Source organism: Poecilia latipinna, unplaced genomic scaffold, assembly GCF_001443285.1.
Source record: "Poecilia latipinna isolate Pla-1442-1.1 unplaced genomic scaffold, P_latipinna-1.0 Scaffold437, whole genome shotgun sequence".
Taxonomy (NCBI): domain Eukaryota; kingdom Metazoa; phylum Chordata; class Actinopteri; order Cyprinodontiformes; family Poeciliidae; genus Poecilia; species Poecilia latipinna.
Window position 1 is genome coordinate 233,845 of NW_015113053.1, and position 17,184 is coordinate 251,028.

The following is a 17,184-nucleotide window of genomic DNA, read 5'->3' on the forward strand; positions in this document are numbered from 1 at the left end:
AGCTTTATTGTACCTTAATTGTGGCGCACTGCAGCTGCTGCAATTCCTAAAAACAAGTGACAAAAATTTTATTATTGTTCGGGAGTCAAAACTGCTTATATATCTAAAGTTTTGCCAGTGATTGCCTTATTTGCTGTGGATTATATATTCTATTTTTTATTTTTTTGTTTATTCACAAACATTTGTGAAAACTAACTATCTTTGTGCTTTTCATGCTTCACAGTATAAGAGCAGGCCACGCGGACACAAAACTTAGCCATGATTCCTTACAGAACTACCTTGTGCAACTTTTTGCTTAAGTTTTAACAAAAATGCTCCTCACAATGTGGCAGCAATTTTGCAGTTGAACAAAGACTTTAAAGGATTGTTTACACCATTCCATCTGCTTTGGGCCCAATTAATCTGTATTTACACTAAAACAAACACACAATCTACCAGAGAAATTATTAACTATTTCATACAACTCATTTAACAACAGAATCCTGATCTATCCCTTTAAGAGCTGACTCTAGCACTGAAATGGGGGGGAGGAGGACAGAAGGCAGAGAGGGTAGGTTGGGGGAGGTTTGTGTGCCTTTGTCTATTCCTTGCCGCCCAGCGGTAAAATGCAATGACCGCCCCTGTTCACTTGACCTGTCAAATTCACTGTGGGCTCGGATACAAATGCCGTCCAGTACGCATGCGCCGTGCGCAGTATTCCGCGCCTTCTGCAGGAGCGGTATGAGCTCCAGGGCTCGGTGATCTTCCTCCTGGCACAGCATCACGTTTGCTCAGTCCCGAGCCCAGCTGCCACAGTCGCGGTGCTTCCCCAGAGAGACCAGGCTTCGCATGGCTAGATGTCTGCCGATCCCATTGCTCCTCTCCCTCGCTGCCTTTGTGGTTGTTTTTCGACAGAAAACTCTCCTTTCCGAGTAGCTGGTGAGTATGTTTGGGTGCGAACGGGCGGTTGCTTTGGTCCTGGAGCTCCGTAGCTCTCCACCGCTGGTTGTTTCCTCCCTCTCAGGCCTCCTCCAGAACGTGGTCAGCCTCGTCCTCCCCGTGTTAGCCTTCACTCTAGCAGCCCCTCCGAGATGTTGGAGGACAACCTAGCGTGAAGGCTAGATGCTAACCTAAACAATTGCCGCAGAGAAAACGGAGCACATTTTTAGCAGCTCTTCAACTTAAACAGGACAAGTCAGCATTTTATGTACATAAAACATTTAGCGATAGGTTGAAACGTACCTGTGGAAACCTGTTACCTCGGTCCTCCGGGGGTATTACCCTAATTAGCCAGCTAACCTTGCTCCTCGGCACTGTTTATTTTCTTAAGCAGCGTCGATGTGTTGTGTTTCTGCTGACCATGACTCTCTGACCTGCTTACTTGTGAATTAGCATAGACTTCTGAAACAGAAATGTGAAAATCTAGATATCTTCTCAGCTGATTTTAAACTAATTTAACTAATGAATGCTTACGCTTTAAGCTTGATTCTGAACGGCCGTTCTGCACAAGTTGCTCCGAGGTGTGTTAATATACTATTACTTCCAATACTTGCACTAGTTTTTTTGTTTTGTTTTGTTTTGTTTTTTTTGTCATAACTAATCAACAAATCTTAGTGTATTTGATTTGGATTTATGTGATAGACCAACACCATATAGTAAATCATTGTAAAGTTGAAGGTAAATAATACATGGTTTTTCAAAAGCTGAAAATTGTGGTTTGCATTAAGTATTCAGCTCCCTGCACTCTGATACCTCGATCTAAACTGTCATGCTGAGGAGGGACAGCTGTAATGACATAAGCAGCCAATAAGCTATGTATGATTGACAACTTATGGCTCACACCACCCTGAACATACCGTGATGATGCATGGTTGAAGCTGCATCATCACTTGAAGCTATGGTGAGGTTTGATCTTTCAGCAGAACAGTGAACCTAGAAGAATAAGCAAAACTTTCAGTCTGCAGATGTGCAAAGCTAGTGTCGACCCTTAAAGACTTGCAATGTTGCAGTCTCGCTACTTTACTCATCAGGAATTCAAAATAATTACAAATGCACAGTTTGACTTGTGTATATATTGAATAACTTGAAAACACTGTGTCATTCTTCTCCAGTTTCACGTAATGCACAGTGTTTTGTTGATCTATCACATGAATATGTTGCGGTTTATGGGTTTTGAATACTTTTGTTTGGAACTTGTTCATCTAAGCTGTAATAAGCTGGAAAGAAATAATTGAAAGTGAAATTATTTGGATTTGGTGTTTAAGGGGTTGAAATGAGGATTAAGACTTTATTCAATGTTTCTCTCTGACATATGAGAATAATGAATTGGAGGAAGAATGAAAAGGTTCATAAGCATTATATCTTAACAGCAAAAGTGAAATGCAACAGAAAAAAAAACATGATTTGCTCACCTTGAGGAAGAGTGAATGCAGTCACCATGTTTTATAGGTGAAGCTGGGTCATTTCTCTCTTTTTTTTTTTATTTGGGTCTGTGATGCACAGATCAACTGCAGATCCCAATGGATTGACAGTTTCTGTCCATATCTAAGGATTTCAGACGCCCTTCACAAACCTCCTGGGAAAAATAAAATCGCAACTCTTAGTAGTCAGATTTACTTTGCTGCCAAAATATTAGAATATTTGCATTCTGTACTTCATTTCTGAAGTACAGAAATTGTACTGTGAAGCAAGAAATGTCATCAGTTCTTTCTTGGACCTTCTCTGGCTTTTATGACAGCATGAATTGTTTAAGACAGTGTTCTCATATCGCAAATTTTATCTGTGTCTCTGCTTCAGCACTCCTGGCTCCAATATAAGCTCAGTGGCAGAGCTCTGTAGGGTGAATCAGTTTTACCATTTAATTAAAGTGTGTAGGACAAGGGACGCATGTAAAAGTTGCAGGACTCCGGTCCTCGACGAATGCAGTTTGAGACCACTGCAATATATCCTCGGTGCATTCAAAGCTTACTGAATGCAAAATGAAAAACGCCAGTGAATAAGCTGTTTAATTCATTTACTAACCAAAGAAAATATGAATCTTTAGTCTTGATGCAAACAAAGTATATTTTTTTGTATTGGAGCTGTTGATTACTAATGAGGAAAAATTAGCTTCTTTTAACTGACAGATTCATTAGTGTATTCCCAGGGTTCTGGCTTTATGAAAGAAAACACAAAGGTTACAGACACTTGCTTTGATGCATAATTTCTTAATTTTATGTTGGATATAAACTTCTGCAAGTTTTCCCTCAAGGTTGAACAGTCAACCAACCAAGCATCCCACTGATTACATCTGATATGTGGGTTTAAACGGAGAATTACTTTTTACATTCTCTCTAAGTTTTCTCATAAACTCCATAGTTTCTCAAAACTTCTCTGCCTTTTCTTTCAAATAAATCCTGATTTCTTGCTGCATGCTGGCTCTTACGTACTCTAATCCGCCATCTTTCCAGCTTTGATTACAGCTCTCATGGAGTCACATATGATTTCCAACATGTGTGTATGTGAGGAAAGCAGGATTTCTCTCCAGACCTCATTCTTCAGACACTATCAGATGTTATGTAGGGCTGCATATTAGAAAGTCTCGCCGTGGCAATAATATTGCGATGGTGATATCTGTCATGGTATGCGACAGTTGTCTTCCTCCTTCTCTTTCTGATCTGTGCTCCCATAACTCTACGGCCTTTAGCATTCAGGACAAGGTCATTTGTGTCCAGTTTGAGCATCTGCTGTCGTGAGAATCTGTCCAATTAGATAAATATTACATTAGCATAAACAATCCAAGAATATCGCAGTTGGAATGTATTTGCCAAAAATTATAGTGCTTCAAACAGCTATGACATAATGTGCAGTCCTAATGTCATGTAGTAAAGCAGCTCAATGATTGAAACAAGGGAAAATAATTGTAGTACACAAAATATTAAGATCAGATTTTTTTAAAATTATTGCATTAAATATTGCCAACATATTTTGACTTGATAAATTGGTTAGGAAAATATCTTAAACATAAATCTGCTTTAACTTTGTACAGAATGACAGCAAGTCGTGTAGTTTCATTTAAATATTGCAAATATTTCAGCGGCTTTGCTGTGTCTCGTGAAGCTTTCTCCACATTCTAGTTGGTCTCAATTCAGTCGAGCGATATCTTCTCCCAGATGGTAGATTAAACCCACGACTTGGTGGCACTCTGACTAGTCGATCATGATTCAGTAGGCTCCCCTTTTAGTATTCCTCCTTCAAAATGGTCACCAGAGAAGGGACCGAGACCCTGGTGACTCTCTAGCCTTCCTCACCAATCGTTGCAGCCTTCCTCTGAGCTAGACTGCTGTTTCTGTTGCCAAGATGGGAAGCAGCTTGTAGGGGAGGCTCTGAAGACTGCCGTGGTGAGGATGGAGGAGGGGAATTTTCTCCTGCCCTACCCTCCCGAGGAGTTGTTCTCGCTGCAGAGCTTTCTTCATCATTCATGTGGACTACTAGATATTTGACACTGCTGTACCACTGATCATCTTTACAGGGGAGCTGCTGATGCTCAATGGAGATATTTAGCCTTTTTTCTAAAGCTGCTAATAAGGGATGTGATGCTCGGTCTGCACACCACCTCCAAAAGTACTTTTATTGTTTCATTCTCATCCCAAGGAGTCCCACTGCAGTTGTATCATTGATGCATGTAATACACTGGTTTGGTCTGAATTTGGTGGCATAGTCGTGCACCATGTCTTCTTGTATTATTGCCGGACATTGTCCTAAATTAAAGGCCTCATAGCTATACGGATGTAGACATGATCGTCATTATACATTCCTGGCATCCTGCTGCGTGATTCTGGATGGGATGTATTGGAAAGCAAGTGGACATTTTGGCGTCATTGTGAAGCAGACACAAAGCACAGACTACAGGATTAGTGGTTGGGTCAAAACATCTCCAATGCTGCAGCTGCTATGAGGTGCTTTCTGGCAGGACAATGGGCCCTACCACTAAACAATGAGCTTGAGTTTAAGGTGTGGACTGCTTGGACATTGGAGGCCCTGCCTGTCTAGTTGCAAGACTCAGATAATCTACTGTCAATGTTTTAGTGCCAGAGAACAAATGTTATGCCCGATTTGCACTGTTAAAATTTTGCAATTAATCTATGGTTACATACCTGAAGGTATATTCCATAAAACCTGTCTTAAAGTTACAGAAAGCTCTGACGACTTGACAGCTTTTGTGACCTTTTTCTTGGAAGAGGGGCTGCCATAAACAAAAACATGCTTATCATGATTGAATCAGTCCATGTTGAGGCATTACAACACTACAAGATCACAATATCAGGTGCATTATTGGTATGTAAAATATATGTTCAATTGGAATAGATCATCTTTCAGTAATTGACAATTTATTCAGAATATATTGTGCAGCCGTAGATCTGTGGTCGCTCTTTGACAGATTCACTGTCGGAGGTCTTTTACAATCCGGCAGAACTAAAACCATGATATTTAATATAATATTTTTTTTAATATTATTATTAAAATTACACAATAACTGATCAACTGTAGTGAAACTTGAATACAAAAAATCTTCTGAAAAAGCATGGACATAATAGTATTTTGTTCAGCAGCAAACCCCACAGCTAAGTAGAACGTGAGGCTCGGATGTATTGGAAAGGCTCGGTGAGCCTCACCATGTATTGGTGAGGCTCGGCTTTACAGTATAATTTTTTTCATCATCTGTGAAAAGAGTGAATTCAAAACCAACCTGTTTGTCCTTGTAGACATCTGATTAGAATCTACAGCTGCAGAGTATAATTTCTGTTAAAAAAAAAAAGAATCTGGTGACTCTGCTGATGGCAGTCTGGCACAGCTGTCTCTTTAGATCGGAAACCATCTTCTGCCTCAGGTGCTCTGTGAGGTCAGGTGTTGAAGAAAATGCAGCCAATGCCCCCTGAAGGTCTGCCAAAGCAGAGGGATCATAGCAGCTTTTATTTGTTTATATATTTCATGCAGTGAAGATGATGTGCTTACTGGTTTCCCTGATTGTAATGACATTGTTTATCTTACCGTTTTTGAAAATGAAATCCAAATGAATCCAATCCTTACACTTTTTTTTTTTTTTTTTTTAAAATTTGCAATGTCCAGCTCCATCTTTCTTGCATGTACAGAATATTTTTTAACTTGTAATTTATGATTCACAGAATAATCCTTTTTATGGACAGAAAATAAATTTAATGATCAATTTAGGGTTGGCAGTGAAAATATTTTGACTCTAAAACCTATCTGTTTTGTGTTGGTGAAATTAATTTGTGTGCGTTTGTGTCTGATTTATAGGACTCCCAAGAGCTTGACCAGAAGACCACACTTTGCATTGTGACGTTTCACCGCCACAATGCTGGGGTTGCAGGGAAATTCTTCAACGCCCAAAGTGTATCGCTGCATGGCATGTTCAGACACCTTCAATGGATTAGCCTCCCTACTGGTACATCAGGCTACTCATGCGACTACCGAGCCCAAGAGCTCTACCCCCCCTCCAGCACGGCCTAACAACAGTCTGGTGGAAAGCCAGGTTACGAATGATGTCCCAGCTACAGAAAAGCCTGCTTCATTGGCTCAGCTGCCTGACAGCCCTGCAAATTCTTTCTACATTTGTGATTGTGGGGACGAATTTCTAGACTTCCATCTCATGCTGGAGCATAAACGGTCACATGTCCGTCAGCGACAGCAGCCTGTGGAGGATAATGTTTCTCTGCCTGGTGGAACAGAGAATAATCATGTCTTTTCAGCCCAACAGACATCATTCGCCTCCGTTCTAGAGGCAGGTTTAGACCTCAGCTCCCCCTCCACCTCCAAGTCCTCAGGCTCTGAGGTACCCACATCAAATGCACTTTCAAGAGATGTGGCCTTGGAAGACAGCGTTGCCATGGTAACCCCTCCTCATGGCCAGCACACACCCCCTCAAGATGTCAGTGTGAAACCAATTGAGGGCATGTCTACCACAGGAGAGCCTTTGCCAGAGAGCACAGAAGACATGGATTTGGAGGAGAACACCAATTCTGTCTCGCTCTCTGATCAGCTGGAAAATGTGCAAAAAAACAACATCCTCATGAAGCTGCTGGCTTCTGCGTATCAGAACCGCTTGCCGTCTTCCGATTCTGAGAATGAAAGCAAACACAACGTCATCCCAAAGCAAGAAGACATTCCTATCGATATAAGCCCAGAAGCTAAAGCCGAACCGTCTCAGAACAACGATCTCTCCATTGTCCAGATGAGGCGACTGCTTGTTAAGCCTGGAATAAAGACAAAGGCCCCACCCATCAGCAAGGTTCTGGCTGCAAGTAGGAAGAGAGTCGTCTCTCTTACTAAGACTATGTCTCCTGTTGTGGTTCTGGAGACCCGCCAAAAGCTCATGGATCCAACTTTAAAAGGGCTTTATGGAAGATATCAATGCGGCCGCTGTCGTAAGGTCTTTCCAAACTTGGACAGATTGACAGAGCATCATTTTTTGCACAAAAAAGAAAGGATTAAATGTTGCCGCCGTTGCAAACAGCTCATTATTGGACGGCTGCCGTTTTCTGACAATCACGTCTGCATTCAGATGAGAAACAACTGGCCAGCAAAGAATCTTCAAAACAAATCGCCCTTTGGCTCCAAAATTGTGCCGTTTCATAGTCTGAGCAATGCCAAAAAGGTTTACTTCTGTCCATTGTGCAAAAACAGCTATGCTCGAAGGTGGAACCTTAAAACACACAGGTGTCACGGTGCTGGGTCGGGCTTCCAGGGTGAGGTGAATACTTCATTTAAGAGAATGTCGACGCTGAGATCAAAACTTGGTGCCCAGACGGCAAGAGTCGAGGATGCAAATGAAGGATTTAAGACAGCCTCTGTGGGAACTGACACTGGTGCTCACATCAAAGTTGAGGGGACTTCTCAAGATTCAGAGCTGTCTGCAATTTCACAGTTGGCTTGGATGCCTCCTGCAAAAACTTTCACCCCATTTTCCTTAAAAGCCTCCATGATCGATTCACTTCAGGACCCTTCACTGGCTTCCCTCGAGGAAGAAGATGAAAACTGGAAAATGGCGGAGAATAACGGGGAAAACGGCAATGAGGGGCAGTGGACAATCCCCTTAGACGATGAGATTCAGGTATTCAGTTCCACCAACAAACTTGGCAACGACAGACACCTGACTCAGTCTGGATCTGTCGAACACACAGAGATACCTCCTCATGCGCTGCCCTACTTTGTCAGAGAAGGAGTAAGGCGTTACCCTTGTAGCAGGTGTCACAAAACCTACAGTAAAGCGTCGACTTTGAGACGCCACCTGCTACTGTGTGGAGTCAGGCCACCTGGGTTTGGGACTGTAGCTCAGAGTCAGCCTCACCGTGCCACACCTCTAAACACCACTAACATGAAACCGATGTTTTCCTGCTTTGTCTGTGGGAGGGCCTTCAACCGCAAAGACAACATGATGACCCATAGGAAGAGATGTCAGCTGAAGCGAACAATGTCTGGTCTAGACGGAGGGACCATGGTGCAGGGCTTGCAAGGCGACACGCCAGCTGATGGTCAGATAGAGGAGGAGAACAGTGCCGGAAACTGGGGCATCATGTCTCTGCCATCTGTGCTCCCAAGAAGGGTGACGTGCGAGTGTGGGGTGGGATTTACATCCCCGAGGCTTCTCCTGGAGCATCTACAGAAGCACGCACAAGAGTCTTACACATGCCCAACCTGCGGAGAGACTGTTAATTCCTGGGCTGACTATGAAGTTCACCTGCAAATCCACATGCATCCTCAGCACAAGCTGGCAAAGGGACACCGATCACAGCCTCTTTTACTGAGACTGCAGCAGCCACAGGCCACCCAGTCAGTTCTTCCACCACCACAGAAACCGCCACGCTCAGAGCCATCCCAACACCTACACCTGCTCTCCGTGAAAAAGGGGCAGCGGATTGTGTGCACCCGGTGCGGGAATAGTTTTGCCACCCGCTGTTCCCTTCGTAGGCACATATCCTGGAATCGCTGCAAAGGCATGCGGGCTGTGAACCCCCCGACAAATCCACCCAAAACCTTCCACTGTTCTCACTGCAACTCTGACTTCCCCAACAGCATCAGCCTCGTGTTCCACCAGAGGAACGGAGCATGCAAACCTGCCATCAAGCCCGTCCGCTGCCCTGTTTGTCTTCGCTGGTTCGGCACTATGGACAGTCTGCAGAAACACCTGGTCACTCACAAGCAGTCCGACTCGTTCCGCTGCGACGTGTGTCAGGGAACGTACCGGAGCCTCAAGTCGCTCAAGAATCACCGCAGAAGGATTCATCGCATTCTAATCGGACACCCAAAGTCAACAACGGTAGATGCGCTGACTGCCAAATGCCATCTGGATTTAACTGACTGAAGGTCTCTCATGAAAATTGTATGTATAAAACCAGAGTCCATTTTTATTATTTTTTATTCCTTTCATAATTTCAGATAATTTTCACTTTGCAGAGCCTAAGGGACTGGGGGGCAAATTCATAAGCTGTTTTAGAAAAACTTTAGAAGTTTTTTTAGCGTGCCGCTGCTTATAAATTAGCTTTGTCACAGTGTACATTTTAGGTTTGAATTTAATCCCTGCCATTCATTAGCCTTTTGAGTCTGTAAATTATTCCATAACTACTTAATAATCAAAATTCGTTTACATGTTTGGTGATGTAGCTTCTTGTTCTTGATGTTAGTAAACATACAAGGGTGTGCAACGTCTTGAGTCTATTTTGTTTTAGTTCTGATACATTGATTTAAGGTAAAAAAAAAAAAAAAAAAGTTTATCAAATTTTTTTTTGATATTTCTAAAATGTAAGTTAAATCCATAAAATTTGACATGACTTAATATGTACTTCTTGGCACACTACAGCAATTAATAGAATCTTCACACTTAAACTCAGTATAACCCACGTAGGGTAACGGGTCTTAAGTGTAAATTTGCATTTCAAGTCATGTATTTTGATTTTGATTTTTTTTTTTTTTTTTTTTTTCCCCTCAAGGTTTGTATCCTTGAACTGTGTGGAGCGGTAATAAAGATACATCAGAAAAGATGAATGTACTTCACTGTCTTCTTTACAAAGTGTCAGGTCTTTAAATTAGAATTTTGTAGATGGAATAATTCATGTTTTGAATAGTTAAAAATGTGGTTTAGGGATTTAATGTGTAACACTAAACATGCTCAATCTCGGTTGCAAAATTAGAAGCCAAATGTGTGTTTAACTTATCAAAAATTGTAATTTATGTGTTGGACATGCCTTTAACAGCAAGTCCCCTGAATGTTGCCTGTACTAAAAACGTATATTTGGGTGACATGAAAAATGAAATTGTCTGGTATTTGTTGCAATGTAATTCACCTACATTCAAATTATATTTTTTCACAGTTTTGTGTGATAGGAAGACACCTTACTGAGCTCTGGAAGTAAGTATTCGTTTTTCTATTTGTTTAGGTTGCGTTACCTTAAGATTAAATGGAACACACATTGGGACATTATTCAGAAAGCATTCATGTTAGGTTTTGTATGAAAACCAGAGACTTATTTGTCTGCTTTAGCATACTGGGATAAGTGTTTACTGAAAAAAATGTTTGACTCGTGAAATACCATTCTTTGCAGATGCATTGGTTAAGTGAATATGTCAGATAACCAAAATAAAACATACTTTACTTAGTTTCCCTTTTTTTCTCATTCCCTTTTGTATCTTCAGCAAAAGGCAGTAATATTTATTGGTTTCCCAAATTTGACACAATTGGATAAAAAAAAATAAAAATTTTAGTCAAGCGAAAACCCACTCTGTGCTTTACTTTTAAACATATTTGCTGTTATTTACTCTACAACTCACATTGTGCAAAGGTTGGTTCAAAAAGAGCTAAAATTATTATTTTTTTTTTCAAAGATGCAAAAAGTAGAAAAAATAAGATTGCACAATTCTGCAAAAGTATTTAAATCCATGATATTGTTCCATTTTTGTCACATTAGTTATGATCTTAAATATATTATAGGTTTTATGTGATAGACCAACAGAGACGATTTCATAATTAAGCGAAACGGAAAGGTGCATGATTGTAAATTTTCTGGAAACAAAATTTTACATTTACCTACATATTTATATTTAAAGTGGTTAAAAGAAAAATGTAGATGTAGTACAGATATATCATCAGCAACCATTGCTTACACCTTCATTTGTTGTGGATATGAAAGGTTTTCAACTATTGGAAATTATAAGGAACAATTTTTAAGATTTTATGATGGGCTTATTTTCATTCCTCATTTTATTTAGTTTGTGGATGACTGTCTCTAACTTTTCTGGATGCAACGTCAAAAATAAAAATTTCCTCAAAGATTTTTGTGTTACCAAAGTATGCCTTACGGTATTGAGACACGTTTTGTCAGTCACAAGTCACCATGACAAAAGGAGGAAGTTCTTCAGCAGATAGGGGGCGGTAAAGCCAAGAAAACCCGGATGTGAATGTAGAAGAAAATACGTTTCCCCCCCCCCCTCTCTCTTGTTATTTGGATTGATTTGGAGGGCTAACTATCTGCTACTTGTTCGTGTGTAGCACCGGCAAGTGGGCCAAGTTCTTACTGTCTCCGGAAACAACAGAAGACGAGCTTTTTTACTGTTTCAACCCAAAGATATGACACATTTTTGATTGACGTTAACCTGAAGGTAAGGCGGTGGAAGCATCCGTGGTCTGTTTGATGCTAATGTTAGCATTGCAGGCTAATAGCAAGACAAGCCCGCGTTTAACAAAGTAAGGCGGTGAGTCGATTAAACGTGTTTAATGTTGCAGGATTTTCTTTTTTCGCGTTATTACAGCGAACTATGTTCAAATACTCTGCTAGGATTCCAGTGGTTCCATCTTTTATAGTTGCAGCCTGTTTAGTACATTGTAATTATTTGGACGAATAGTTCATTCGATGTTCGTGAGTTGAATAATCTTTTTGGATGATATGCAACATCATATTTAGAAAAGTACCCAAAGCCATTTCCCGCAATTATTAATCGTTTATTATCTTGAAGATTCATTTTTGCATTTTTGTAAGTAGCGGGAAATGATAATGAAACTGTTATTAGAAATGACGGTTCCCCAGTTTTACCCAGCACTGAATTTAGTATCTTGAAGTTTTATTTTTCAGGAATGATTTAAGTGACAGACCTGGAACAGAAGAAAGGAATCCGCTAGAGTTACTGTTAAGGTTTATGTAGAAAAACCATAGGAAGGGAGAAGGCAATGGACATTAAGATCAAGGACGTGTATTTTTCTAATCTCCAATTAACTCAAATACAAAGATGTCTTCAAATACGTTTACAAGCAATGCTCTAGAATTTGTGTTAGAAAACAGGAAATAAGTGGGTATGGTGTGTTTTTGTCATTTTTCCAAAACAGTTGTATTAGGTCTGCACGATATTATGAAAATATGCAATTATTTTGGTGAATGCTACGATAACGATACAATACAACTAAAATTAGCAAAACCCAGGTGCAAGATTTATTCTGCTCATGATTTATGGTGAGCAAGAATCTCAGATATTTGAGTCCATCCAGCTACTGAAAAATATACAACTATTTCCATTCTAACAAAGTTTTATTTAAAACGGTGCTTTTAGTTTATTGTCTTGGTATTAAAACAACTTACTTTTGATTTCTTTATTACTCTGCCACCTTACTAACTCTTTAACATTTTTATGCTACGTTAAACAACGAACCCCACTTCTCGCCCAATTACTGCTGGACATGGGCACCAGCCCCACCTGCGAGGAACCACGGGGTGAACAATGGATGGATGGTTCAACAAGTGTCACCAAATGTGTTACAGGCATAGATGGACCACTCGTAAATAGTTGGCAAACATTTAATGTAGTCCAGACAGTTCTCTTCTCATTTAGCATATGTTTTTTTTTATTGTAACAATAAACATGCGATATCTTGTGCAGCCCTATTTTGTGTCAAAACAGACAATTTTAATAAAAGAAGAATTAAATGAACTAAGATCATCTGTGTGGGTTTCAAAACATGGTTACTGTGTTTAAAAAGCCACAATTTTGGTTTCATTTATGTTCCTGAATTTACTTTAAAGCCTGAAATAAACACAGAAATTGTTAAAAATCTTTGACTTGATATGAACATGATCTAGGCTAAGGAAGGATGTGTTCTCTCTCTGAGTTTATTCTTTCACTTAAAGTTAAGTGAACTTTAACAACCCAACTATATGGTGGAGTAAAGAAAATCTTATCAGGTAAAACAGTTTTATCAGACCAACATTTTAACAATTGGAAATTTGACACCCTTTCTTTCTTTTATAAATATATGGGGGAACAAAATTAGATGGTCAATGATTTTCTGTGTATGTTTGTCATCAGTGGAAATTCTCAAAACTACCATTTAAAATGTGTTTTTAGTGGACAGGGTGAAGCCAGGAGCAAATCAACCATCCAGGGTAACACTTTATTTGAAGGGGTGTGCATAAGACTGACATGACACTGTCATAAACATGACATAACCTGTCATGAACATAAAGAAGTCTTTATGAATGTTTATGACAGTTGTCATGAAGTGTAATTCGGTAACTGACACTTTTAATGCAAAGTTTTTCTAAAAGTTGCATTGAAAGTCCATTAAAAGTGTCATTATTTACCGAATGACACTTCATGACAACTGTCATAAACATTCATCAAGACTTTATGTTTATGACAGTGTCATGTCAATCTTATGCACACCCCTTCAAATAAAGTGTTACCGAATTCAGCTTATGGAGCAGAAGCACCAGCAGTAGACCCGCTGATCTAGACATGTTTATTGTTTTTTTATGGACTACGATTGACCTGCATGTAGTTACAGCAACAGGTTGTAGTAAATAAGCCAATTATAAATGACAAAGGGTGTCATGCGCTTAAAGAAATGTGAAAGATTTCAAGAGAAGGAGATGAAGACTTAGCAGAAAAAAGAAAAAAAAAATCATCAATTTTATTTTTCCTTAACCATGTTCCCTTTTTTAAGACAAATTGGGTTTGGGCTAATCTTCCCTTCTGACTTTTGATAGCTCCAGTTGACTGTAGATAAAACATAGTTTCATGGTCAAAATCGAAAATAAAAATGTACATCATAATGTTTTATTGAAAATAAATCAACAGTGGCTTTACTTTTCATACATGGATTTGAGCAAAAATTTAGTAAATATGTGTAGCCTCCTCCTTTCAGCTGCTGACCAGCAGCATTTCATTTCTTTCAAACTGCAGCTATTTAAAATCCTATTATCCCATAATACAGTAACTTGGCCATATTATCCTTGTCTAAACCTAAAGAAATTTTTCAAGTGGGCTCAAATGGAGCCAAGTTAGTAATAGTAGTTGGTACCTCATTTGTTTTTGTCAAGCTCTTTTCAAAATTTGATGGAAGTGAATCGTGAAGAAAATTATTGCGGGTCTCGCATTGGAAAAAAAACCCACCTTGATTTTTTAGACTGAAGTGAAAATATTCTGAACTGAAGAAAACAAAAGTGGATCTTTTTGGAAGATAAGTCAGCATAAACCTATCCCAGGATTACACATAAGGAACACATTGACTGTCCCATATGGTGGTGGCAGCATTATGGTCTGGGGTTGATCTGCTGCTTTTGGACTTGGATACTTTGTTGTAAATTATTTTTGTAATAAAAAAAATCTTGAGGGGTAATATTTGGCAAACACAATCAGCATGCTAACTGTGAGTGACAAAATAAAGGTTTGACATTAAAGTTCGGACTAAACTGCATAAAAGGCTTTTTGTATTTATTTGTCTCTTAAAATAATTTCTTTTAACTAAAAAAGTAAGCCAAAAAGTCAGAGGCCGGGATCAGATAAGTTTATACTTCTGTCTACTTCCTTTTCAAACAGTTATCGAAATATGTTGAGTATTTGCATTGTGAATGGGAATATGTGTGAAATGAATAAACTAAGCTAAACATGCATAACAAATTAGCAAAAAAGTAAAAAATTTATATACGGGGGAAATACTTTTTCATAGTTGTGTAACTTAAAAAGCAAAAGATGCAGACTAAAGCTGTATTGTTATTTTTGACGTGCATTAATTATCTGTTTGACTTTACAGGAAAGGTGTTCTTGCAGACTCCGCATCAGCTGTGATCGCACACGTATGCCCAGCCTGATCATGGAGCGCAAGAGAAAAATCCTGCAGAGCATCCTCGAGGATGGCAACACCATAGACCTGACAAACTCGGGCCACTTCTGCTTCAGCTGTGAGCAGATCTTTGCCAATCAGAAATGCCTTGAAGAGCACGTGTGTCCCCTGGCGAGTTTCATCTGCTCCTGTGGAACGGAGTTCACCGAGTACAAAGACATGCTGGAGCACAGCACTACACACGAACCTGGGCATCAAGTGCTCGATCATAAAACCATCCGAAAGCGAAGGATCGAGAAGTACAGGGAAGAGGAGGAGAAGCTGAAAAGGTTGCAAGATGGTGAGGTTGTCTGGAAGGCACCTAATGAGGGCAGTGTACCCTCAGTTTCCAAACTTCAAGTACCCAATACTTCAGGTCTCGCTTCTTGTGTTCCTACACAAGGGGCGCAGATTCCACAAGTGCCTGAGTTGCTTTCAAACCCTGTCCCCCAAGTTGCAGCCGTGCAGAACATCTTCGCAGATGTTGGTGCACCAACCGTGGACCTTTGGACGCTTTATCAGCCCGTTGTACTTTTGCAAACAATGACAAATTTCAGAAAGACACAGCCATACACTTGTGGTAAATGTGAGCAGGGGTTCATGTCAAAGGTGGCCCTAGTCTCCCATCACAGCTCGCATGTGGCAGATAAAGTCTCCGGCTGCATAGGATGCGGGTTGCTGCTGTCGAGCAAAAAGCTAGTGCCTCGATTTCACCTTTGCAACTCCAACTATCAGAGCAAGTATCGACTCATCACCGCAAGACCGTTGAGTTACAAGCCCCGAAGTGGAGCCAGTCCTAAAAAGAATCAGCTTTCCCGTCTGCCTCAGGTTGCTTTTGCGCAGCAGCTGGAAAACCAAAATCCAAGTGCAGCTGGAAAGAGGAGTCGACCACTTCTGGCCGCGGTCGCAAAGAAGAACCAGAACATCAGAACATACAACAATAGCACCAACCGAGTACCGAACATCACTGCTCCTTTGCAGTTGAAGAGTCAGAATGCCACTGCGTCCAAGCCTTATTCTGGTGTTTCCATCACAGCAAAGACTCCAAACACTGGCACGTTCAGTCCAGGCGCTCAGAGGGATCGTGTCAGTCCTGCCGCGGCGCAGAAGGCATCTGAGGACCCCTCGTCGCAGAGCAACTTCACCTGTCGGGTCTGCCATCTTCCTTTTGAAAGCGCCCAGCGGCTCCAGAGGCACAAGTGCGTCAAGGCCCAGGAGTTCATGGCGAAGCACATGAGTGGTGGCAAACGAGATTACAGAATTGTAAAGGTAACACCAAGCGCCCTGCAAATGAACGGTGAGAGGAATCTGGGATTTTCCCCCGCTGCCAGCACAAAGAAGCCCCAACTCGCGCCGGTCAGCCTGGAGAAGGGGAAAACGTCAACCCCCGTTAACGGAGGCGCAGGAGGGGAGTCTGATGATGACTGTTTCATTGTTGAGAGTGGACCTGAAAAGCCCGCTGAGGTGATTTATCAAGTAACCTCATCAGTCCCCATAAAGAGTTGACTAGTGGTGTAGTGCGGCACATTATGTTTGCATGTCACTGTTTTATGTTGACTGCCAAGAATCACCGTATTTCATCACACAGGGACTACATGCTTCTGAGCTTTCCTCAAACTGCTTTAGGAGTAGTGGTTCAAATGCTTCTTTCATAAGCCAGCTCTCTTTTTCTAATAAAGTAAATGTTCATGTAGATGGTTCAGGAGTTTGAAGTTGCTCCCCCTCAAAATGGGAATTTGTGTAAATTAAGTTCAGCTTCATGATATGTGTGCATGGTTCGTCCACTGTAGATGGGGAAACCAGGTACTGTGTAAAAGATTTGTTTTTTTTAATCAGGTGAGTTTGTTGTTGAAGCTGTGGGACTGAAATCCTTATTCCTTGTGTGTTCCTACCAGCTTTGTCGGAGTTTATGAATACAGTATATGATGTAATAAAGTATATTTTCAAACTTGTTTTCTTTTTTTCCCTTCTTGGAAATATGCAACTTGTACTGGCAAGGCTTTCTAATAAAAACATAATACAGACGAGCCCAAAATTATTTGTACCGCTGGCAGATTTAAGCA

The 17,184-nt window shown here is 40.6% G+C and overlaps 2 protein-coding genes across 2 annotated transcripts; both read left to right on the plus strand.

The window, feature by feature from the left end:
* Positions 1-110: 110 nt before the first annotated feature.
* LOC106951051 (zinc finger protein 425) lies at positions 111-10,016 on the plus strand. The gene is made up of 2 exons (XM_015038313.1): positions 111-918; positions 6,277-10,016. The coding sequence occupies exon 2, from the start codon at positions 6,335-6,337 to the stop codon at positions 9,338-9,340; it is 3,006 nt and encodes a 1,001-aa protein (XP_014893799.1). The 5' UTR covers positions 111-918; positions 6,277-6,334; the 3' UTR covers positions 9,341-10,016.
* Positions 10,017-11,408: 1,392 nt separating this feature from the next.
* Positions 11,409-17,074, plus strand: LOC106951052 (uncharacterized). Its single transcript, XM_015038314.1, has 2 exons — positions 11,409-11,631; positions 15,053-17,074. Exon 2 carries the CDS (start codon positions 15,098-15,100, stop codon positions 16,625-16,627), a length of 1,530 nt encoding a protein of 509 aa, XP_014893800.1. The 5' UTR covers positions 11,409-11,631; positions 15,053-15,097; the 3' UTR covers positions 16,628-17,074.
* The last annotated feature ends 110 nt before the right edge of the window (positions 17,075-17,184 follow it).

Coding starts and splice junctions, on each gene's coding strand:
- LOC106951052 (XM_015038314.1), top strand. CDS start 15,098: ATGCCCAGCCTGATCATGGAGCGCAAGAGAAAAATCCTGCAGAGCATC.
- LOC106951051 (XM_015038313.1), top strand. CDS start 6,335: ATGCTGGGGTTGCAGGGAAATTCTTCAACGCCCAAAGTGTATCGCTGC.